This window comes from Chiloscyllium punctatum, chromosome 15 (assembly GCF_047496795.1).
Source record: "Chiloscyllium punctatum isolate Juve2018m chromosome 15, sChiPun1.3, whole genome shotgun sequence".
In the NCBI taxonomy this organism is placed as follows: Eukaryota; Metazoa; Chordata; class Chondrichthyes; order Orectolobiformes; family Hemiscylliidae; genus Chiloscyllium; species Chiloscyllium punctatum.
In genome coordinates, this window is record NC_092753.1 from 70780202 (window position 1) to 70806813 (window position 26612).

At 42.7% G+C, this 26612-nt stretch overlaps 1 protein-coding gene across 1 annotated transcript in view; it reads right to left on the reverse strand.

Annotated features, from left to right (window-relative positions):
* adgrg7.1 (adhesion G protein-coupled receptor G7, tandem duplicate 1) overlaps nt 1-26612 on the reverse strand; it is a 62903-nt gene that overhangs the window by 13233 nt on the left and 23058 nt on the right. Inside the window, exons 7-10 of the mRNA XM_072584367.1 lie at nt 22084-22239; nt 19659-19771; nt 7980-8314; nt 2003-2084 (exon numbers count right to left, since the gene is read on the reverse strand). Coding sequence (XP_072440468.1) covers nt 2003-2084; nt 7980-8314; nt 19659-19771; nt 22084-22239 — 686 coding nt within the window. The remainder of the gene's footprint in view (nt 1-2002; nt 2085-7979; nt 8315-19658; nt 19772-22083; nt 22240-26612) is intronic.

The following is a 26612-nucleotide window of genomic DNA, read 5'->3' on the forward strand; positions in this document are numbered from 1 at the left end:
CCAGAGTGATAGCCCTTTTCTAAATTATTCATTTGTAGGCATTGCTAGCTGGTCAGCCACTTTTTGCCCATCCTAGTTGACTTTGAGAACGTGGTGGTGAGCTGCCTTCGCGAACTGCTGTGGTCCATTTGCTGTTTGTTGACCCACTATGCTCTTATGGAGAGAATTCCAGGATGTTGACTTGGTGACGTTAAAGGAACAATGATACATTTTCAAGTCAGGATGGTGAGTAGCTTGGAAGGGAACTTGCAGGTGATGGCATTCCCATGTATCTGTTGCCTTGTCCTTCTAGATGTAAATGGTAGTGTTTGGAAGTTGCTGTCTAAGGATTACTGGTGGACTATTTGTTTACCATAGTGATCAGTCACTGGATATTTTCGCAAGAGTCTACCAAAGTACTTTTAAGAAAAGAACATGGAAGTTTTTTTACATACAAAAGGAAAAATGATAGCTTTATTGAAATGTACAAGAACAATTTGAAAGCCTTACTGCAAATATTAGATCCAATCCTTATACCCTCAACAATACTCTTACAGATACTCAATCTTAATGCATGGTCACTCTGTCCCCACTTTACATTTTCTTGTTCAGTTGGCATGAATGTAATTGGTTTCTTTCCAGCAAAGCTCTGCACTCACCTGAAGCAGTTTACCTTAGTTAAAGCCCCTTTCTGAGACCCTTAGAAACGTTTCCAGCATCGCCCACTAGTTAACATGCTTTCCTTACACTTATGCCTTCAACAGCCATGTAGGACGTCTTTCTCTTTGACACCTTAAAGCATTCTGTTTCTGGACCTTTTCTCTCATGAGTTTCAAAGCCAGTCAGGACATCTGTTTTTCCTGACTGTTTTAGAGACTGTAAAATTGCATGGCTGCTCTGACATTCTTTTTCTCTTGAATTACCTGGTTCTGTCGGATTGAAATGTGTTGCGGATTTTCTAATCAAACTTATTTCTTTCTCTGTATCATAGGACACTTGTCATGACAACACTCCTTTGTTTTATCACTTCTAGCTTTGTTTCTAATGTACTGACCATTCACCTCATGCTTTTTCAAAAACTCATTTAAATACATATCAACAAACACCAGACAACACTTTAGCACTCTCAGAACTCAATATGAAACCAAAACTATGTCCCTTCTTAACATGCACAATATAAAAATACAAGTCAAACTTAAAGCTATATGTAATTTCTCCATTTTAGAACCTCCACATTCACAAATCATAATATTTTATTAACCTTCATCACAATATCAATAAAAATAAAGTTTCCCCAACAACATAAACACATTGCAAATTACACATCTTGCAATTTCATGTTCAAACTTCATTTTATTTGGACATTGTAAAATTATGTATATAATTTCCCAAAGAGGTCTATTTGTATGTGCGAAATCTGAAACCATATTTTGTTTCTATGAGGAGTACATGTGTGGTACATGATAAATAATGCACTTGTTTTATTGTGTAACCTTTAACACTCAATAAGTGAAGTGGCGTATGTGTATGCTTTGGCAATGTTTTTTAATCGTATCACTAGTGTGTTAGTTTAAACAATGTGACATTTAACCATTTAAAGTTTGATATCAATAGTTTATTAGATATTTGTGTAATATAGTGATGATGAGGAGCTGATTGTACTGAAACACAATGCTACCTGACATAAAGAAAACAATCACATGAATTGCCTTAGTAAAATTACAATTAAACTGAAATGTATACGTTAACAACTGTGGTTATGAAATCATCTTCACACAGAATTTGTTTATCAGTTACAATTAACATTTTTGATTTCCATTAGTCTTTATTTTTAGCATTTGGCAAAATAGTTTTCAAAGCAGCTCCATTTTTTAAACATTATGTTTTCAAGGCTACACAATGATACAATGTGCTCAAGCACTGAATCATAATCTATGCCCCAGGCCAATCATCATTAATGCAAGGAAGGTTTACTATACTTTGCATGAGTTAAATGCATTGGAAGCATTGATTATTTACTTACAATTCTTCTTGCCGATAATTCAGTGCATCATCTATTTTGTAGGTAGCTGTGAATGTTGTAATAACAATAACTGCTGGAAGACCTGAGGAATATATTATTAAAACTAAATGGTGTTTCTACTTATAAGATTTAATTTTTTTTCTCAGAAATATAATTTGACCAATACACTACAGAGCCTGCTATTTTATTGAGGAAAAATCTACCAAAACCCACAAAAAGGAAAGTCTTAAATTTCCATTTAATGCTGCAATATCAATTATTTACAAACTAATAGGTTTTAATGAGCTTTCGTCATTAAAACTAAATTAACTTCCAAATCCCTTTAATAAAGAGTACAGTGGTTAGCTTACTTTATATGAAATTGTAGCAATCTTCTATTCATAACACTTGATGTCTGTCATCTAGAATGTGTAACCCATTCCAGTATTGCTGTACAGTTGTCAAATATCATGTCATATGCTCCCTATATATATATATGCTTTGGAGATATTTTTGATGGGACTACTATAAATATTTAAAGGTGTGCCAGAGAGGAGAGACCTGGGCGTATATTTAGGTGCACCAGTATAAGTGGTGGGGCTGGTGTGGAGAGCAATTAATTTATCATAGATTTCATTAATACTAGCGTGGAAGTCAAGAGCAAAGAACTTATGTTAACCAGGTACATAAAGTACAATAGTATGTAGGTTATGCTAAACATGTGTAAGACACTAGTTAGACCTCAGCTGGAGTACTCTGCACAGTTCTGAAGCTGCAATTCAGGAAGGATGAGAATGTGCTGGAGGCAGTGCAGATAAGGGTTATAAGGATGGTTCCAGGGATAAGAAACTTCAGTGAAGAAGATAGATTGGATAAGCTGGGACTGGTCTTCTTGTTGGGGGAGAAGGCTGAAGAGATTTGATGAAAATTATCAAAACTATGAGGGGTCTGAACCAAATAGATAGGGAGAAACTGATCCCACTCATAAAAGGATCAAAAACAAGAGCAGACAGAGAAAACATAATTGCAAGAGAAGTAACTGCAACGTGAGTAAAATCTTTAACATACCATTGATTTGCATCTGGATTGCGTTGCCTGGAAGCGTGATAGAGACCCATTTAAATGATGTATTAAAAGGGCATTGGATGATTATTTGTAAAGCAATAATGTACAGGATCACAGGGAAAAGGCTGGAATTACAATGCTGATTTAGTGGGCAAGTGTAGACATGATAGGCCTAGCTCTGCATTGTTACAATTCTGTGATTGTATATTCAGATATTCTGAGTGTATTGGGTGAGGTCTGACAGATGTGTGTGGGTTGAGGGAGGGCTGCAGGACAGTGGGGCAGAAGCAGGGTTGTGGGAGCGTCAGGGTTGACACAGATGGGGATCTGGGGGAAAAAAGATTGCATTGAAATTGACAGCACTATGATTTAGTGAAAATATCAGTAAGAAAATTGAGAGAAAATTGCAAATAAATTCTTTATCAAACTTCACAGGTCTTAATATCAGATCACTGTGCTTGGATTAGCAATATTTCACCCACATATATATGTAGACGTTTCTTTCATGATTCTGACACTACTGCAGTGATGACACCTCATAAATACTTCTGTTCGGTGAAAGCATCTTGGAACATTCTGAGAATGTGAAAATTACTACGTAAATGCATGCCTTTATTTTATCTCCCCATTACCAATCACATATAGAACCCTCGATGACTGTCACAAAATCCTATCCTCCATCTTCCTGAAACAGCTTTAAAAATTATGTTAAATTACAAAAGAAACTCATATTATTTAAATGGAGAGATTTTAGAATTCTGAGGCACAATGGTGTCCTGATATGTGAATCAGAAGAAGTTGGTATACAAGTACAGCAAGTAATTAAGAAACAGATGGAATGGTATTTTTTGTTGCAAGCGTAATGAAATACAAAAATAGAGATGTTATGCCACAGTTGTACAGGACATCAGTATGATCACATCTTAAGTACAATGCATAGCTTTGGTCTCTTTATTTAAGAAAAGACATGAATGATTTAGAAGCAGTTCAGAAAAGGTTCACTCGATTGATACCTGCAATGAGGGTGGTTTATGTTGGGAGGAAACGTTGGACGGACTGGGCCTCTGCCAATTGCTTTCACAAGAATAAGAGGTAATTTTACTGAATCTTGTAAGATTCTGATAGGACATGACAGGATAAATGCTGAAAGGATATTTCCCCTTTTAGAGGAGATCTAAAAATGTGAATTTAATTTCAATCCAAAAATGTGAAGTCACTTATTCAAGACAGAAATTAGATTTTCTTTTCTCTCAGAGAGTTGAGAGTCTGTAGAACTCTTTCAACAGATAGCTATGGAGGCAAAGTAACTAAATAAATACTTATAAGCGAGAGGTAGACAGATACTCAACTAGCAAGGGAGTCAAAGGGTGTTGGGGGCATGGAGTTGAGGCCATAATCAGTCAGTCATGACCTTATTGAATGATGGAGTGGGTTTGAGGGGCTGAATGGACCCTCTTTCTCCTAATTATAGAGTCAAAGAGATGTACAGCACGGAAACAGACCCTTTGGTCCAACTCGTCCATGCCAACCAAATATCCCAACCCAAATTAATCCCATCTGCCAGCACCTGGCCCATATCTTTCCAAACCCTTCCTATTCATATACCCATCCAGATATCTTTTAAATGTTGCAATTGTACCAGCCTCCACCACTTCCTCTGGCAGCTCATTCCATACATGTACCACGCCTGTGTGAAAAAGTTGCTTCTTAGGTCTCTTTTATATCTTTCTCCTCTCACTCTAAACCTATGCCCTTTAGTTCTGGACTCCCCCTACCTCAGGGAAAAGACTTTGTCTATTTATCCTATCCATGCGCCTCATGATTTTATAACCCTCTATAAGGTCACCCCTCAGCCTCTGACGCTCCAGGTAATACAGCCCTAGCCTATTCAGCCTCTCCCTGTAGCTCAAATCCTCCAACCAAGGCAACATCCTTGTAAATCTTTTCTGAACCCTTTCAAGTTTCACAACATCTTTCCAATAGGAAGGAGACCAGAATTGCACGCAATATTCCAACAGTGGCCAAACCAATGTTCTGTACAGCTGCAACATGACCTCCCAATTCCTGTACTCAATACTCTGACCAATAAAGAAAGGCATACCAAACGCCTTCTTCAATATCCTATCTACCTGCAGCTCCACTTTCAAGGAGCTATGAACCTGCACTCCAAGGTCTCTTTGTTCAACAACACTCCCTAGGACCTTACCATTAAGTGTATAAGTCCTGCTAAGATTTGCTTTCCCAAAATGCAGCACCTCGCATTTATCTAAATTAAACTCCATCTGCCACTTCTCTGCTCATTGGCCCATCTGATCAAGATCCCGTTGTAATCTGAGGTAACCTTCTTCGCTGCCCATACACATCCAATTTTGGTGTCATCTGCAAACTTACTAACTATAGCTCTTATGCTCACATCCAAATCATTGATATAAATGATGAAAGGTAGGGGACCCAGCACTGATCCTTGTGGCACTCCACTGATCACAGGCCTCCAGTCTGAAAAACAACCCTCCACCACTACCCTCTGTCTTCTACCTTTGAGCCTGTTCTGTATCCAAGTGGCTAGTTCTCCCTGTATTACATGAGATCCAACCTTGCTAACCAGTCTCCCAAGAGGAACCTTGTCAAACGCCTTACTGAAGTCCATATAGATCACATTTACTGCTCTGCCCTCATCAATTCTCTTTGTTACTTCTTCAAAATACTCAATCAAGTATGTGAGACATGATTTCCCACACATGAAGCCATGTTGACTATCCCGAATCACTCCTTGCCTTTCCAAATACATGTACCTCCTGTCCCTCAGGATTCCCTCCAACAACTTGCCCACCATCAAAATCAGGCTCACTTGTCTGTAGCTCTCTGGCTTGTCCTTACCACCTTTCTTAAACAGTGGCACCACATTAGCCAACCTCCAGTCTTCTGGCACCTCACCTGTAACAATCGATGATACAAATATCACAGTAACAGGCCCAGAAATCATTTCCCTATCTTCCGACAGAGTGCAAGGGTACACCTGATCAGGTCCTGGGGATTTATCCACCTTTACCCGTTTCAAGACATCCAGCACTTCCTCCTCTGTAATATGACATTTTGTAAGGTGTCACCATCTATTTCCCTACATTCTATGTCTTCCATGTCCTTTTCCACAGAAAACACTGATGCAAAATATTAATTTAGTATCTGCCCCGTCTCCTGTGGCTCCACACAAAGGCCGTCTTGCTGATCTTTGAGGGGCCCTATTCTCTCCCTAGTTACACTTTTGTCCTTAATGTATTTGTAAAAACCCTTTGGATTCTCCTTTTCTCAATTTGCCAAAACTATTTCATGTCCCCTTTTTGCCCTCCTGATTTCTCTCTTAAGTATACTCCTAATGCCTTTATACTCTTCTAAGGATTCACTTGATCTATCCCGTCTATACCTGACATATACTAATGCCTTTATACTTGTCTAAGAATTAATTCTGTCCTGTCTATACCTGGCATATGTTTCCTTCTTTTTTTTAATCCAAAACCTCAACTTTCCACTCATCCAGCTTTCCCAACACCTACCAGCCTTCCCTTTTACCCTGACAGGAATATATTGTCTCTGGACTCTCGTTATCTCATTTTTGAAGGCTGCCCATTTTCCAGCCATCCTTTTACCTGCAAACATCTGCCTCCAATCAGATTTTGAATGTTCTTGTCTAATACCATCAAAATTGGCCTTCCTCCAATATAGAACTTCAACTTTTAGATCCTGTCTAGCATTTTCCATCACTATCTTAAAACTAATAGAATTATGGTCGCTGGTCCCAAAGTGGTCCCCCACTGACACCTCAGTCACCTGTCCTGCCTTATTTTCCAAGAGTGGGTCAAGTTTTGCACCTTTCGTTAGGTACATCCACATACTGGATCAGAAAATTTTCTTGTCCACACTTAACAAAATTCTTTCCATCTAAACCCTTAACAATATGGCAGTCCCAGTCTATGTTTAGAAAGTTAAAATCCCCTACCATAACCACCCTGTTAATCTGACAGATAACTGAAATCTCCTTACAATTACCCTCTGACTATTAGGGGTTCTATAATACAATCCTAATAAGGTGATCATCCCTTTCCTATTTCTCATTTCTACCCAAATAACTTCCCTGGATGTATTCCCAGGAATATCCTCCCTCAGTACAGCTATAATGCTGTCCCTTATTAAAAATGCCACTCCCCCTCCTATCTTGCCCCCCTTTCTATCCTTCCTGTAGCATTTGTATCCTGGAACATTAAGCTGCCAGTCCTGCCCATTCCTGAGCCATGTTTCTGTAATTGCTATGATATCTCAGTCCCATGTTCCTAACCATGCCCTCAGTTCATCTACCTTCCCTGTTCGGCCTCTTGCATTGAAGTAAATGCAGTTTAATTTATCAGTCCTACCTTGTTCTCTGCTTTGTTCCTGCCTGCCTTGACTGTTTCTTATGCTCACATGAAAATTTGCTTTTATGTTAAGTTTTATGCTTTTTGAATTGTTTATCAAGATTTTTGAATTTTATATGTAACATTTTTCTCATTCTATGTTAATGCATGACATACGTAACAATTTCTAACATGTTCATGTAGTAGACATATGTTTCAAAGGTCAGTTTATGGAAATTATTTAAATTATGCTCCATTAGTTTTTGTATAATTTTTCCTTTGGTACATCATGCTTTGTTCCTATAAGTGCAATAAGTAGAACTTCCAGCAATAGTTTTTGAGCTTGTAAACTTGCAAAAGGAGGAACAGTGATTGGCCAAAACCAAAGATGCTGCTCTCCAATTCTTGTACTTAATGAACAATAATGATCAAAAACTCAACTCAAGTACTTAGTGAATCTCTTTTTAGTGAATCTCTTATGTAAGAGATTCACTAAGTATTAGAGCTGTGCAAAATATTATAAAGGAATAATTGTTTAAATCCCTTACCCCATCCAACCACTGAAATCCATATTAAGAAATGTCTTGGCAGAGGTTTGAACACGTGAACCAGAAGAACATACATCTGTGCACCGTACAGTGCTGACCAAGTGAATGTAGCCATTAAAAAGTAATGAAGAATGGCAGCAGCAGCAGTACATAAGTAAACCTCTGGTGGATTGAAATGGTCAGAAGGTAGAATGATGTTTTCTGTATTGTTCGCAGCACTTTTTTCATTCAGAGCATTGGAGTTATTTATTCCAAAGATGAAGATCAAATTAACCATAAGCATTGATATGCAAAGACTCACAGTAACCCAGGTAAGCGATGTCTTGCGTGCTTGCCTGAAGAGAAATTCTCCATTAGGTAGAGTTTTGATTCATTGTAAATTGACAGATTAGGACATGTACAGAAAATAGGCAATCCAATGTATCCCATTCAAGAACAAATGTCTTTCAATAAGCATGTGAATTGAATACGGGCTACTTAGAGCACTGATTGTACCCCTCCCTCGGAGCAAGGAGGTCTGGGTTCAAGTCCCACTTGCTCCAAAGGTGTGTAATAGCATCTTTGAACAGGCTAATTAGAAAAGTTTCCAAGCTCACCTAGTCCTACTATGGTGCTCTCTTCTGTCCTGCTAATCAGGTACATGCTTAAACCACAACTTTAATTTGTGTAAAGCCTTTAAGGTTTTTAAAATGTTCCAAGCTACTTAACAAGAGCCCTGTCATGAAAAATATTACACTATGACACATTATGATTTATTATGACAGATGACTAAAAGCTGAAGCTTCTGAAAGGAGGATGGAAAGGACAAGAGGCAGGGACATCAAGGGAGGGAATTACAGAATTTAAAACCTGGACAATGGAAGGCACAACTGCCAGTGATCGAATGACAAAAATCAGAGATGAATAAGGGATCTGAATTTGAAGAGTTCAGACAACATGCTAGGTTGTAGGGTTTCAGAATTTGACATAGGTAGGAATTGATGAAAATCCTGTGTGCACTGTTATTTGTTATTTATATAAATGAATTGGATGAGCATATCAGAGGCATGGTTAGTAAGTTTGAGGATGACACCAAAATTGGGGGTATATTAGACAGTGAAGAAGGTTATTTAAGAGTACAGTGGGACTTTGATCAACTGGGTCAATTAACTGAGGAATGGCAGATGGCATTTAATTCAGATAAATGTGAGGTTTTGCATTTTGGTCAGACAAACTAAGGCAGGACTTACCCAAATAATGGTCGGGCACTGTGGAATCTTGTCGAATAGAGAGACCTATTCAACTGGAAAGGGTGCAGAAAAGATTTACAAGGATGCTACCGAGACTGGAAGATTTGAATTACAAGGAGAGGCTGGAAAGGCTGGGACTTTTTTCCTTGGAGTGTAGGAGGCTGAGAAGTGATCTTATAGAGTTATATATAATCATGAGGGCATGGATAAGGTGAATAGCCAAGGCCTTTTCCTCAGGGTAGAGGAGTTCAAAACTAGATGGCATGGCTTTAAGGTGAGAATGAAAAGATTTAAAAGGGACCTGAAGGGCAACGCTTTCTGCACAGAGGGTGGTGCATTTATACAACAGTCCGCCAGAAGAAATGGTAGATGCAGGTACAATTACAACATTTAAAGAACATTTGGACAGGTATGTGGTTAGGAAAGGATTAGAGGGATATGGGCCAAACACAGGCAAATACATCCACATACTGAATCAGAAAATTTTATTGTACATGCTTAACGAATTCCTCTCCATCTAAACCCTTAACACTATGGCAGTCCCAGTCTATGTTTGGAAAGTTAAAATCCCCTACCATATCCACCCTATTATTCTTACAGATAGCTGAGATCTCCTTACAAATTTGTTTCTCAATTTCCCTCTGACTATTAGGGGGTCTATAATACAATCCTAATAAGGTGATCATCCTTTTCTTATTTCTCAGTTCCACCCAAATAACCTCCCTGGATGTATTTCCAGGAATATCCTACCTCAGCACAGCTTTAATACTATTGCTTATCAAAAACGTCATTCCCCTTCCCCTCTTACCTCCCTTTCTATCTTTCCTGTAGCATTTGTATCCTGGAACATTAAGCTACTAGTCCTGTCCATCCCTAAGCCATGTTTCTGTAATTACTATGATATCCCATTCCAATGTTCCTAACCATGCCCTGAGTTCATCTGCCTTCCCTGTTAGGCCCCTTGCATTGAAATAAATGCAGTTTAATTTATTAGTTCTATTTTGTCCCTGCCTGCCCTGAGTATTTGACTCGCCTTTGTTCTCAGCTGTACCAATCTCAGATTGATCTCTTTCCTCACTATTTGCCAGGATCCCACCCACCCCCCACCAACCCCACCTCCCCCCCCCCCCCACCTGACTAGTTTAAATCTTCCCGAGCAGCTCTAGCAAATCTCCTTGCCAGTATATTAATCCTCTTCCAATTTAGGTGCAATCCGTCCTTCTTGTACAGATTACTTCTACCCCAAAAGAGATTCCAATGATCCAAAAATGTGAATCCTTCTCCCATACACCAGCTCCTCAGTCATGCATTCATCTGCTCTATCCTCCTATTCCTGCCCTCCCTAGCTCGTAGTCACTGGGAGTAATCCAGATATTACTACTCTGGGGGGCCCCCTTTTTAAATTGCTGCCTAACTCTGTAATCTGCTTTCAGAATCTCAACCTTTTCCCTTCATATGTCGTTGGTTCCAAGGTAGACAATGACTCTTGCTGGCCTCTCTTACCCTTGAGAACATTTTGCACCCTCTCTGAGACATCCTTGATCCTGGCACCAGGGAAGCAACATAACGTTCTGATTTTTTGCTGCTGGCCACATAAATGTCTGTCTGTACCTCGGACTACCTCGGATGATCACCTTATAGTTGATCTCTTGGAATTTGACATACCCCTCATTGCATTAGAGCCAGTCTCAGTACCAGAAACTTGGCTGTTCGTGCTACATTCCCCTGTGAATCCATCACCCACTTCATTTTCCAAAACAGCATACCTGTTTGAAATGAGGATAGCCACAGAAGACTCCTGCACTAACCTTTCTTACCTTTCCTGGAGTTAACCCATCTATGTGATTGTATCTGAGACTTTCCCCCTTTCCTATAACTGCTATCCATCGTATACCTTTGCTGTTGCAAATTCCTCATTGCCTCTAACTGCCTCTCCAACTGATCCATTCCACCTGATAGGATTTGCAACCAGCAGCATTTATTGCAGATACAATCCACAGTAACCTGTCAACTCTCCTTAAACTCCCACATCTGACAAGAAGCGTATATCACTCTAATAAAGACCATTTTTGCTCCTTCACAATCTACAGACCCAGAAAATTACACCGTCTTATTCTTCTACAAAACACTGCTCCAGGTTAAATTAATAGTTATGGCTTATATTTGAAGTTTAATCAAGAGACATATCTCAAAAAACATATGATCAAGAAAGAACCCACTGTACTTACTACTGCAGGCTTTCTGTAGGCCACACTTAAAACTATTCACTTATCTGTTTCTGTGCTGTGACTTCGCCCTCCAAGATCAGTTGTGAATTTCACTGTTTGTTAATTTTCCCAGACGCACTCTGATGTCCAGCGAGACATGAATTCAAACAACAAAGGCAGTAACTGTGCAGTTTCACCACAGTGTCAGTTTCTTTCTGTCTCTCTCTCTCCTGCACTGACCTCACCATGTGCTTCCTTTGTCTGTACCTCTCCCTTTTTAAAACTGCTGTTGTTTTGATTTTTTTCTCCGAAGTTCCAAAACAATGCAACAGCATATGAAATAGTATTTGCTGCTCCTGGAATTCGAGGAAATCACCTCCAACACCTAAAATACCTCAATAAAAGGTGCAGCTGTTACAGCCAGAAGGTGCAAAACTTGACCTACTCTTGGGAAATAAGGCAGGGCAGGTGACTGAGGTGTCAGTGGGGGAGCACTTTGGGGCCAGTGACCATAATTCTATTAGATTTAAAATAGCGATGGAATAGGACAGACCAGATCTAAAAGTTGAAGTTCTAAATTGGAGAAAGGCCAATTTTGATGGTATTAGGCAAGAACTTTCAAAAGCTGATTGGGAGCAGATGTTCGCAGGTAAAGGGACGGCTGGAAAATGGGAAGCCTTCAGAAATGAGATAACGAGAATCCAGAGAAAGCATATTCCTGTTAGGGGGAAAGGAAAGGTTGGTAGGTATAGGGAATGCTGGATGACTAAAGAAATTGAAGTATTGGTTAAGAAAAAGAAGGAAGCATATGTCAGGTATACACAGGACAGATCGAGTGAATTCTTAGAAGAGTATAAAGGAAGTAGGAGTACACTGAAGAGGGAAATCAGGAACGCAAAAAAGGGGACATGAAATAGTTTTGGCAAATAGAATTAAGGAGAACCTAAGGGTTTCTACAAATACATTAAGGACAAAAGGGTAACTAGGGAGAGAATAGGGTCCCTCAAAGATCAGCAAGGCGGCCTTTGTGTGGAGCTGCAGGAGATGGGGCAGATACTAAATGAGTATTTTGCATCAGTATTTACTGTTGAAAAGGATATGGAAGGTATAGAAGGTAAGGAAATAAATGGTGACACCTTGAAAAATGTCCACATTACAGAGGAGGAAGTGCTGGATGTCTTGAAACGCATAAAGTTGGATAAATACCCAGGACCTGATCAGGTATACACTCAAATTCTGTGGAAAGCTAGAGAAGTGATTGCTGGGCATCCTGCTGAGATATTTATATCATCAAAGTCACAGGTGAGGTACTGGAAGACTAGAGGTTGGCTAACATGGTGCCACTATTTAAGAAAGGTGGTGAGGACAAGCCAGGGAACTATAGACCAGTGAGCCTGATGTTGGTGGTGGGCAAGTTGTTGGAGGGAATCCTGAGGGACAGGATGTACATGTATTTGGAAAGACAAGGACTGATTAGGGATAATCAACTTGGTTTTGTGCGTGGGAAATCATGTCTCACAAACTTGATTGAGTTTTTTGAAGAAGTAACAAAGAGGGTTGATGAGGTCATCGTGGTAGATGTGATCTATATGGACTTCAGTAAGGCATTTGACAAGGTTCCCCATGGGAGACTGGTTAGCTAGGTTAGATCTCATGGAATACAGGGAGAACTAGCCATTTGGATGCAGAACAGGCTCACAGGTAGAAGACAGAGAGTGGTGATGGAGGGATGTTTCTCATTCTGTGACCAGTGGAGTGTCACAAGGATCGGTGCTGGGTCCACTAGTGAGCATAAGAGGTAGGGTTAGTAAGTTTGCAGATGACACCAAAACTGGAGGTGTAGTGGACAGCAAAGAAGGTTACCTCAGATTACAACAGGATCTTGATCAGATGGGCCAATGTACTGAGAAGTGGCAGATGGAGTTTAATAAAGTTAACTGTGAGGTGCTGCATTTTGGGAAAGCTAGTCTTAGCAAGACTTATACACTTAATGGTAAGGTCCTAGGGAGTGTTGCTGAACAAAGAAACCTTGGAGTGCAGGTTCATAGCTTCTTGAAAGTGGAGCCGCAGGTAGATTGGATAGTGAAGAAGGCACTTGGTATGCTTTCCTTTGTTGGTCAGAGTATTCAGTACAGGAGTTGGGAGGTCATGTTGCGGCTGTACAGGACATTGTGTCGCTGTTGGAATATTGTGTGCAATTCTGGCCTCCTTCCTATCGGAAAGATGTTGTGAAACTTGAAAGGGTTCAGAAAAGATTTATAAGGATGTTGCCAGGGTTGGAGGATTTGAACTATAGGGAGGGACTGAATAAGCTGGGGCTGCATTCCCTGGAGCGTCGGAGATTGAGGGGTGACCTTATAAAGGTTTACAAAATCATAAGGGGCATGGATAGGATAAATAGACAAAGTCTTTTCCCTCAGGTGTGGGAGTCCAGAACTAGAGAGTATTGGTTTATGGTGAGAGGGGAAAGATATTAAAGAGGGGCAACTTTTTCACACAGAGGGTGGTACGTGTATGGAATGAGCTGCAAGAGGAAGTGGTGGAGGCTGGTACAATTGCAACATTTAAAAGACATCTGGATTGGTATATGAATAGGAAGCATTTGAAGGGATATGGGCTGGCTGCTGGTAGGTGGGACTAGATTAGGTTGGGATATCTGGTTGGCATGGGCAGGTTGGACCAAAGGGTCTGTTTCCATGCTGTACATCTCTATGACTGTTTGATTCTAAATGGGACTATTAGAGTTTAGGAAATCTGGTCAGCACAGTCAAGTTGGTCAAAGGGTCTCTTTCCATGCTGTATGATTCTATGATCTCTCTGGGGGATTTCAACAGAAATATTATAATTTAAAACTTGAGGTAAGACATCAATGTAGATCAGGAGAAAGTGAGGACTGCAGATGCTGGAGATCAGAGCTGAAAATGTGTTGCTGGAAAAGCGCAGCAGGTCAGGCAGCATCCAAGGAGCAGGAGAATCGACGTTTCGGGCATGAGCCCTTCTTCAGGATGCTGCCTGACCTGCTGCGCTTTTCCAGCAACACATTTTCAGTTCTGATCTCCAGCATCTGCAATCCTCACTTTCTCCTCGAAGATTTTAACCTACTGAGAATCCTCTTACAAGGATGCCTTCCTTGAAGAAGCTCTCTTCCTCCATCTACAAGGATTTCAGTGAGTCCCTCTCTCACTGCACACCTCAGGTCATCTCCTCTACCCAGATGCTCTTCAGCCACGTTCTCAAACAGACTTGCTACACAGCCACATCTCCTTCCTCAGCACCTGCCTACGGAACCGACTGACCCTACACAGACTCCGGACTATGTTCAGACCAACAAAATTTGGACTTAACCAGGACAACCAGGACCTACAACAAATCCAAAGCCTCCAGCAACAGACCTCCCTCCGGATCCTCTGCTCCACGCTTGCAGCCATGCACCGCTACCTACATTCCCTGCAGTCAGCCCTACCCCAGCTCAGGAAAACACTCTCACAGACCTGCAAAGGACCTCTACTGTTCTTCATCCACAGAAGAATCCATACACTAAACAAACAGTTCTTCCTAGCCAGATCAGAAATTAAAGACAGTAAGAACCAAAAACTTTCATGTACTTACCACCACACTCTGGGTTCCTCAACTGTTCCAGAATGTTCCATCGGCCTCCGAAATCAGTCCAGCGCCATGAACCACATGGCTGCTACACCGCCCACGGCAACAACTGCCACCGCGAACCATGATGTCATTTCCGCCCCCACTGACCATGCAGCCTCCGCGATCGCCACCCAGACAACCGCCTCCATGATCGCCAGGAAGACCATCGCCGACAGATTCGCGGCCTCCGCGGGCTCCACGGCTGTCGGGAACAACACCGTTTCTGCTGTCACCACAGCCACTTCCGCCCCCGGGGTTGCCGTCACCGCAGCCACTTCCGCCCCCAGTGACATCACTCACCTGCACAACGACCACACCGCATGCGTCTCCGCCCCCATGCCAATCTCTGTCACCACGCCTAACTGTGCCCCCACGCCGATCTCCGTCCCCACGCTTAACCCCACCCCCACCCTGATCTCCGTCCCCGCCCTGATTCCCGCCCCCACGCCTAAGCCCGCCCCCCACTCCCAGCTCCAGCCCCACACCAGGTCCTAGCTCCCAGCCCTGCCGTATTTTCACCATACCTCCAGAACTACCCCTCTCTGAGGATGAAAGATCAGTCCTCGGCAGATGCCTCACCTTGATTCCCCGACGCTCTCAGATTAACAAGTTCAACACGTGGCGAGAAATCGAACAATTCTTTGGCCGCTTTTGCCTCCGTGCCTACTTCTTCAACCAGGATTCTCGCCCACCCTCTGACGACCCCTTCTCCCGCCTCCAACACACCCCATCCACCTGGACACCCCGTGCTGGCCTCTTACCTGCCATCGATCTCTTCATAGCCAACTGCCGCCGCGACATTAACCGCCTCAACCTCTCCACCCCTCTCACCCACTCCAACCTCTCACCCTTGGAATGTGCAGCCCTCCACTCCCTCTGCTCCAACCCCAACCTCACTATCAAATCGGCATACAAGGGAGGCGCAGTAATAGTATTTGGCGCACCGATCTTTACATTGCTGAGGCTAAACGCGGACACCTCCTCCTACTGCCCCCTTGACCATGACCCACCTCCCACTACCAAACCATCATCTCCCAGGCCATCCATAACCTCATCACCTCAGGGGATCACCCATCCACCATCTCCAACCTCATAGTCCCACAACCCCGTACCGCCCGTTTCTACCTCCTGCCCAAAATCCACAAACCTAACTGCCCTGGCTGACTCATTGTCTCAGCCTGCTCCTGCCCCACCGAACTCATCTCTGCATACCTCGACATGGTCCTGTCCCCCTTAGTCCAAGAACTCCCCACCTACGTTCGGGACACCATCCATGCCCTCCACCTCCTCCATGATTTTCGCTTCCGCGGTCCCCAACGCCTTATCTTCACCATGGACATCCAGTCCCTGTACACCTCCATCCCCCATCATGAAGGACTCAAAGCCCTCCACTTCTTCCTTTCCCGCCGAACCAACCAGTACCCTTCTACTGACACCCTCCTTTGACTGACTGAACTGGTCCTCACTCTGAACAACTTCTCTTTCCAATCCTCCCACTTCCTCCAAACCAAAGGAGTAGCCATTGACACCTGCATGGGCCCCAGCTACTCCTGCCCCTTCATAGGATATGTGGAACAGTCCATCTTCTGCAGCTACACTGGCACCACCCCTGACCTTTTCCTCCGCTACATCGATGACTGTATCGGCGCTGCCTCGTGCTCCCACGAGGAGGTTGAACAGTTCATCCACTTTACCAACACCTTCCATCTTGATCTCAAATTTACCTGGACCATCTCAGACTCCTCCCTCTCCTTCCTAGACCTTTCCATTTCTATCTCGGGCGACCGAATCAACATGGACATTTACTATAAACCGACCGACTCCCACAGCTACCTAGACTATACCTCCTCCCACCCTGCCCCCTGTAAAAACACCATCCCATATTCCCAATTCCTTCGTCTCCACTGCACTGCTCCCAGGAGGACCAGTTCCAATACCGGACAACCCACATGGCCTCCTTCTTCAAAGACCACAATTTCCTCCCAGACATGGTCGACAATGCTCTCCACCGCATCTCCTCCACTTCCTGCTCCTCCGCCCTTGAGCCCCGCCCCTCCAATCGCCACCAGGACAGAACCCCACTGGTCCTCCTACCAACCTCCATGTACATCGTATCATCTGTTGTCATTTCCGCCACCTCCAAACGGACCCCACCACCAGAGATATATTTCCCTCCCCTCCCCTATCAGCATTCTTAAAAGACCATTCCCTCTGTGACTCCCTCGTCAGGTCCACACCCCCCACCAACCCAACCTCCACTCCCGGCACCTTCCCCTGCAACCGCAAGAAACGCAAAACTTGCGCCCACACCTCCCCCCTCACTTCCCTCCAAGGCCCCAAGGGATCCTTCCATATCCGCCACAAATTCACCTGCACCTCCACACACATCATTTACTGCATCCGCTGCACCCGATGTGGCCTCCTCTATATTGGGGAGACAGGCCGCCTACTTGCGGAACGTTTCAGAGAACACCTCTGGGACACCCGGACCAACCAACCCAGCCACCTCGTAGCTCAACACTTCAACTCCCCCTCCCACTCCACCAAGGACATGCAAGTCCTTGGACTCCCCCATCACCAGACCATAGCAACACGACGGCTGGAGGAAGAGCGCCTCATCTTCCGTCTAGGAACCCTCCAACCACAAGGGATGAACTTAGGTTTCTCCAGTTTCTTTATTTCCCCTCCCCCCACCTTGTCTCAGTCCCAACCCTCGAACTCAGCACCACCTTCCTAACCTGCAATCTTCTTCCTGACCTCTCCGCCCCCACCCCCACTCCGGCCTATCACCCTCACCTTATCACCCTCACCTTAACCTCCTTCCACCTATCACATTCCCAACGCCCCTCCCCCAAGTCCCTCCTCCCTATCTTTTTTCTTAGCCTGCTTGGCACACTCTCCTCCTTCCTGAAGAAGGGCTCATGCCCGAAACGACAATTCTCCTGCTCCTTGGATTCTGCCTGACCTGCTGCGCTTTTCCAGCAACACATTTTCATCAATGTAGATCAGGTGAGTTAAGAGCACAGCTTACTATGATTTAGCATATGATAGCAGAGCTTTGGATGAGTACAATTTTACGATGAGTGGAAAATCAGGGTGCCAGCCAGGAAAGCATCAAAATCGTCATACTCATGTGTGATTAAATTTGCATTGGTTTCATTCTTAAAGCAATTAACATATTAATATGTTATAAAATGTGATATCCTGCTGATGACTCCAGATGTTTTAAAAATGTATACCTGAACTGTGAGTGCATGTTGCTCATACTGGGTGCCAAAATTGGAAAGGTGTTCCATTTCCCAACTGATAGTTGATTGCATAGAAGTTTCATCCAAAAAAAAGAACAGTAAATAGGTACTGGAGATGGTGCTCCAGTAGATTGGCCCCTCGCTACAGATTGAATAGTAGGATGCACATTAGCAGTGTTAACAGGGTAGAATTTAATACCTTCCCCCAAGTTGAGTTTGGATGTGGGTAATTAGTAGGGAAGGGGAGGATGCCAGATGAAGAACTCTCTTTTCTGCCTGTGCCCTGTGTGAGTCTGAGGCAGGAAGTTACATGAATGGCCTTTCTGCCTGTCTACAACTGAGGTTCCTCAGTGGGTAATTAATGCCAATTCAAATTTAATGTTAATCGAAGTAAATTTGATTGTAAATTTATTTTGCAAAAACATACAAGATCTTGGAAAGCTTAATAAAGTGGTTTACTTGTATGAGGGCTGAATAGTGTATTGAAAAACTGTACTTCAACCACATGACTTAGTACCTGCCTTAGCAGGGATAAACAGACTGTCTACCTCTTCCTTCTGATAGCTTCAAGTCTCAAGTGAAATGAGTCCACAAAGGCTACAACTTCTAGCCAAGAGTGTAGAAACTGCTTAGAAGATCTTGCATTCTAGCACTAACCCAAGAAACCTGTTAAAAGAAGATAATCGTAATGGTTCAGATCCATTGCCAATAGGGATGGTAGATTCTGCAACATTCACTGAGCCTTGCTCAGCCACTCATCGAAATCCCATAGAGTTAATCTTTAAATATATTGAACTAAATCCAATTGCATCATTAGTTGCAGACTGCAATTTTAACTCCAGCCTGAAGGGTTTATGGTTCAGAAGTAGCATCTCTATCTCTAGTCCAGAAGTTCAAATCCCACCTGCCCTGAAGGTCTGAGCAGGTTGATTAAAATGACTTTGACTCTGGCTTGAATAGAAGCATCAAGTGAACCAATACTATGTAAATCAGGCATTAAAATTAAATTATCCTGTGCTCATTTTCTGCCAAACGGTGAGTGCATTTCTAACTTACCTCTCGCCTCCTTCAGTGTGTGAAATGTGCTTATCTGAATTGAAGTGGAAAGCAGATACATGGCTGAAAGTACATGTCATCTGAGCCACTGTAATGCTGCAATGTCCAGAACTGACAAAAACAACTTAGATTCACCCAGACAATCCCACAGATTATACCTGCGGTGTGAATGTGTTTTTAACTCTCAGACAGAAAGTAACACATTCTTTAATGTGTACACAATGTGTAAAAAAGCTGTTGAAATAATTACTGTTCTACTAATTTGCCATTGTTCACGTTATTTCAAGTTCTTACCTGGTTATAATTTGAAATGCAATGGTGATGGTTAACCCAAGAATTGAAAACCCACATCCAACATATGTCACAATATTTAATGGTTCAGTGTAGTTGTAATTCCGTCTGAAGCTCTATCATAATAAAAACAAAGGATTGATAATAGTTGGGCTTTGCAAATTATATTGTTTTCAAACAAATGGTTGTCCATCTGAAACTTTAAAAAGTACATTTTGCATCACTTTTCTTTAAAACTAGCTAATCCAGGGTATTGCTCACAATGAGTTTGAGCAAACTCTTACTGATATTTGGGAGTGGTGGAGGGTGTGCAGAGCAACTGAAAGGATTGGAAAAGAACTTTGTAAGGGATGTGGACAGAGGGGAAAAGGTCACTCTTTCTTGAGAATTTCCAAATTTTCAATAATTTATACTCACTACCAATGATTTGCCCCAATTGAACCAACTTTGAATATCAGTCCAGAGCAACAAATGAGCCTAGGATCAAGAACTTCTGTAACTGTAGATAATTTGCAGCATTTGTGTACAACAGTTCATGAGGGTAGAAGATGACTTTAAAACAACGAACCTAATATTTAAAGAGAAAGGGTAGGGGTGGTGAGGGATGATGTTTCAGCACATGTGAGAAGCTGATTTCCTGAGAAGTGAGGTTGGTTCTGGATCCTGACATCAGCCTGTCCTCTTCCAGGCTTCAATCAGGCAGGTTTGAAGGCCGACTGGAAATGCCCTGGAACTACTGGTGAGTCATTTAAATGTTCAATATTAAAGGTCATTAAGCTGTTCAAAGTTTGGGAGAAGATTTGTAGCTCGGTTGCTCATTATTATGGTTCTGTTCGCCGAGCTGGGAATTTGTGTTGCAGACATTTCGTCCCCTGTCTAGGTGACATCCTCAGTGATTGGGAGCCTCCTGTGAAGCGCTTCTGTGATCTTTCCTCCGGCATTTGTAGTGGTTTGAATCTGCCGCTTCCGGTTGTCAGTTCCAGCTGTCCGCTGCAGTGGCCGGTATATTGGGTCCAGGTCGATGTGCTTATTGATTGAATCGGTGGATGAGTGCCATGCCTCTAGGAATTGCCTGGCTGTTCTCTGTTTGGCTTGTCCTATAATAGTAGTGTTGTCCCAGCCAAACTCATGTTGCTTGTAATCTGAGTGTGTGGCTACTAAGGATAGCTGGTCATGTCATTTCGTGGCTAGTTGGTGTTCATGGATGCGGACCGTTAGCTGTCTTCCTGTTTGTCCTATGTAGTGTTTTGTGCAGTCCTTGCATGGGATTTTGTACACTACGTTGGTTTTGCTCATGCTGGGTATCGGGTCCTTTGTCCTGGTGAGTTGTTGTCTGAGAGTGGCTGTTGGTTTGTGTGCTGTTATGAGTCCTAGTGGTCGCAGTAGTCTGGCTGTCAGTTCAGAAACCAGCTATCCTTAGTAGCCACACACTCAGATGACAAGCAACATGAGTTCGACTGGGACAACACTACTAATATAGGACAAGCCAAACAGAGAACAACCAGGGAATTCCTAGAGGCATGGCATTCATCCACAGATTCAATCAATAAGCACATCGACCTGGACCCAATATACCGGCCAATTTATGGGCAATTTAGCATGGCCAATTCATCTGACCTGCACATCTTTGGACTGTGGGAGGAAACCGGAGCACCCGGAGGAAACCCACGCAGACACGGGGAGAATGTGCAAACTCCACACAGTCAGTCGCCTGCACAGTCGCCTTCACTTGCAGCTGCACTTTCCATCCCTCACTGTGCCATTGGAGCAACTTATGAAGCCCTACCTTGCATTTATGATATAAAGCAAAAGTAAAAGCAGCCCACAATCCAATACCATCTACCTTTTCCTCAGCCTCATGCAGGGAAGAAGGATTAGACTCAGACATTGAGCTGTGAAGAATGAGAACCCCAATCCAGCATCTATAAGCAGAGGATCAGCTCCCTCAACCAAGCACTTATGGAGTATCTTATGGAGCTCACAATCACATTTCTGACATCTGCAGCGCCCTGTGACCTTCCCACTTAATGGGCAGGCGGCATGTATTGTTTTTGACCATCAAGATACTAGTGCATAGCAGACTACACCTCCATCTCCAGCGCCCTGCTTCTCTTCACTCTTGTGTGTATTCCGATCCATCATTACTCGCTAAATTTAACTTCACCCTTCCAGGTCTTAATATTTCTTTGCAGCTGTGTGCTCTCTACTGCAAAGAAATAATGTAGGATGTTATGAGTATTGGCATCAGCTTGGTTACAGGAGGACAACATCTGCATTGGCTGATTGAAGGATCAGTACAAGAGGGGAGTATGATGGATGAGGAGAGATGATACCTATCAGACAAGGATATAACGAGTGTCTCCAGAAAGAGCAGACTGAGTGCAGCTGTAAGATATAATGCCTAATTAAGATATAATTCTTGTCTTACCATCAACACGGCAAAATTAGTGGCGTGACTGCACTGACATCGTAAGTAACCAAACTCATCTGTGCTCTTTGAACAGCCTGCTGTATTCCAATCATCCATGTCATAGTCCCAAAACACACAGGCATGATCATGAATGAAGTATTCTGCAGAATTGTACTGGATACAAACGTAAATAAATTGATTTATTAAGAAACATTGTGCAAAATTAATCATCATGGTTTTGTCATTTCTGTACATGATAATCCAAATTCGTGAAAGTATCAGTTTGGCATTACTATGTCTGAGCTTTAATTTCTATTTGCTCAGATTACATTGAAAAATCATTCTCATCATATAGTCTAACTGTTCTGAGAATGTTGCAATGGCTTTCTTTGTGAGCTGCTGCAAATCTTGGCACTTCCAATATATTACACTCATAATGTGCTTTATTCAATGGGTAATACTGATATTTGCATGACTACAAGGATTATTGTTCAGTGCATTGCTATATTTAAGCAGTAAACTAAACCCGCAAGTCTTCTGCTAGAAAAATATTAATGCAGCATTGTAACTTGTTTAAAAAAATGTGAAAAAAACAAAAAATGTTGGGCTTTCAACATTTGTAAAAGATAGGTTAATATTGTGGCTGTAGACCGTTCTTTAAAACTGAATGTAGAAAATACTTGAATAATAGAACTGGAAGGGAAAAAATAGACTTAACAGATGAAATGTCTGAACGGATTTTATTGGAAAACTGGAATTCATTAAAAGCTGGTGTAGGGAGATAAAAAATTATTGCAGTTAGGTAGCGAAGGATGGTAAGAAAACAAGAATGCAAAAATGACAAAAGAGAAGATATCTGCAGCCATTCAAAAATATTCCCATTGAAACTTCAATAAAAAAAGAACAAATAGATCTGACAGAGCTGAATATTTAGGCCTTGTGAAAATGGGCGAGTGCAGGGAAGCAGAGAGGAGAAGGCCAAATCTTTTCTTGACCCATACCTGGTCTCTGTCATGGTGGACAAAATGCAGAATCATATTTGCTGAGATGATCCTTTTACCTGAAGTGATGTAAGTTATTTGGAGGAATGCATAATGAAGTAAAGAAGCAGACTAAGTGATGGTTACATGAAAGTCGAGAGTGTTTTGCTGGAAAAGCACAGCAGGTCAGGCAGTATCTGAGGAGCAGGAGAATTGACGTTTCGGCCAGAGCCCTTCATCAGGTGGATGGTGGTGGGGATAAAGGTGGTAGGTCAGAGAGGAGGGTGGAACGGATAGGTGGGAAGGTTGGAACTGGGAATAAGGTGGGGGGAGGGGAAATGAGTAAACTGGTGAAGTCCACATTGATGCCCTGGGGTTGAAGGGTCCCAACGCGGAAGTTAAGGCGTTCTTCCTCCAGGTGTCAGGTGGTGAGGGAGTGGCGATGGAGGAGGCCCAGGTCCTGCATCTCCTCCACAGAGTGGAGGGGGAATTGAAATGTTCAGCCACGGGGCAGTGGGGTTGATTGGTGTGGGTTCCTTCATACAACCTAATACAACATAATACCCTCTAAACAATCTTTGGCTCCTCATACTCCCTTAGTAGCTTTATGCCTATTCCTTCCCACCTATCTGCTCCACCCTCTCTGACCTATCACCTTTACCCCCACCTCCATCCACCTATCGCACTCTCAACTACCTTCTCCCCAGCCCCCCCCCCCTCCCATTTATCTCTCCACCCCCGCAGCTCCTAGCCTCATTCCTGATGAAGGGCTCCAGCCCGAAATGTCAATTCTCCTGCTCCTCAGATGTTGCCTGACCTGCTGTGCTTTTCCAGCACCCCACTCTCAACTCTGATCTCCAGCATCTGCAGACCTCATTTTCTCCTAGATGGTTACGTGAAAATTCAGTCTGCACCGCCTGGATCGGACTATGATTTCTCTTAACAAATGTGCATGACAGATGCCCTTTGCAAAGGGACTTTTGTGATCAACACAACCTTTACTGTCCACTCATCAATCCAGATAGTGTTATCCACGTCCTAATGCATGCAAACATGTCTTGCTTCATCATCTGAGGAATAAGGAAAAGAGCTGACACTATCAAGATATAAGTTACATGATGACATGGGTTATGTCCAGAATATTGAAGGGTATGTGAAATTTAGGAAGAATAAAAAGCTGGATGTTGGTGGTCGGGTAGCTCTGCTAATCAAGGATGCAAATGGTGCAAAAGTTAGAGATGATATGAGTTCAGGAAACTGGTAAACAGAATTGGATGGTGGAACCGAAAGGCAGTAGGGTAAAACAAGTCGTTAGTAGAGGCTGTCTAATGGTAATCATAACGTAGGATGAAGTATTTAAAAATAAATATTGAGAGCACATGATAAAAGGACATCAATAATTATGGTGATTTTAATTCACATATAAACTAGAAAAGCCTGGATGAAGTGTTCGTAGAATGCTTTTAAGTTAGTAATTAGAGCACCAACCATAAAGCAGATTATATTAGATATTTTGTATTATACCATATTAGATTAGATTACTTACAATGTGGAAACAGGCCCTTCGGCCCAACAAGTCCACACCAACCCACCGAAGAGCAACCCACCCAGACCCATTTCCCTACACCTAATACGACGGGCAACTTTAGCATGGCCAATTCACCTAACCTGTACATCTTTGGACTGTGGGAGGAAACCGGAGCACCCGGAGGAAACCCACGCAGACACAGGGAGAATGTGCAAACTCCACACAGACAGTTGCCCGAGGTGGGAATGGAACCCGGGTCTCTGGCGCTGTGAGGCAGCAATGCTAAACACTGTGCCACCATGTCTGCGTGGGTTTCCTCTGGGCGCTCTGGTTTCCCCCCACAATCCAAAAATGTGCAGGTTAGATGATTTGGCCATGCTAAATTGCCCGTAGTGTTAGATGAAGGGATAAATGTAAGGGAATGGGTCTGGGTGGATTGCGCTTTGGCGGGTCGGTCTGGACTTGTTGGGCCGAAGGGCCTATTTCCACACTGTAAGTAATCTAATCTAATCTAAAAACAATTCTGAGATTTCTAGGTCATCATTTTGGGAAAGCAAATCTTAGTAGGACTTATACACTTAATGGTAAGGTCGTAGGGAGTGTTGCTGAACGAAGAGACCTTGGAGTGCAGGTTCATAGCTCCTTGAAAGTGGAGTCACAGGTAGATAGGACAGTGAAGAAGGCGTTTGGTATGCTTTCCTTTATTGGTCAGAGTACTGAGTACAGGAGTTGGGAGGTCATGTTGCGGCTATACAGGACATTGGTTAGGCCACTGTTGGAATATTGCGTGCACTTCTGGTCTCCTTCCTATTGGAAAGATGTTGTGAAACTTGAAAGGTTTCAGAAAAGATTTGCAAGGATGTTTCCAGGGTTGGAGGATCTGAGCTACAGGGAGAGGCTGAACAGGCTGGGGCTGTTTTCCCTGGAGCGTTGGAGGCTGAGGGCTAGAGGTTTACAAAATTATGAGGGGCATGGATAGGATAAATAGGCAAAGTGTTTTCCCCGGGGTCGGGGAGTCCAGAACTGGAGGGCATAGGTTTAGAGTGAGAGGGGAAAGATATAAAAGAGACCTAAGGGGCAACTTTTTCACGCAGAGGGTGGTATGTGTATGGAATGAGCTGCCAGAGGATGTAGTGTAGGCTGGTACAATTGCAACATTTAAAAGGCAAAAGGATGGGTATATGAATAGGAAGGGTTTGGAGGGATATGGGCTGGGTGCTGGCAGGCTGGACTAGTTTGGGTTGGGATATCTGGTCGGCATGGATGGGTTGGACCGAAGGGTCTGTTTCCATGCTGTACATCTCTATGACTCTATGACTCCAAGATCACAATAAGAATGAATTTTATATTTAATTTATAAGGGAGAAGAGTGAGTCTAAGATTAGTATGTTAAACTACGTATTTATATGATCATATGTAATTGTATTATATTTAAGAACATAAAGAATGACATAGACCAACGACAAGATTAATCAAGAGAAACAGATTAAAGCATGTCAGGAAGCTAGTTAGAAATGTAAATATGGATAATAAGAGTTTCTACAAGTAAATAAAAAGGAAAAGTATAATATAAAGTGTATGTTGGTCCACTAGAGAGTGAGAATGGGAAATTAACAGTCGATAAGAAGGTCTGTGTGACATTGGAATTCACTGCCTCAGAAAATGGTAGAGTTGGGTCATTGAATACTTTTATGATAGAGGGAGACTGATTCTTGTTAGGTGTGGAATGAAGGGTTGTCAGAGGTAGATGGGAATGTGGAATTCAAAACACAGGCAGTCCTGAGTTGCATAGAGTAAAGTGCAGTCATGTGCCTTTTAAATAGTGTCTGGAAACTGGAGCCCAGAATGTCCTATCAGGATTCAGTACTTCCTGGCCATAAATTTTAAGTTTTAGCCATGCTTGCATATGTAATTAGCTGAGAAGAATGTAACTGTGTAAGAAAACTTGCTCCACCCCTGAGCAGAAATACCTCCTGTGCTTAGTCTGATGTTACATTTTACCTCAAAAAAAAACAAAATTGTGCTGAAATCATGTTCCT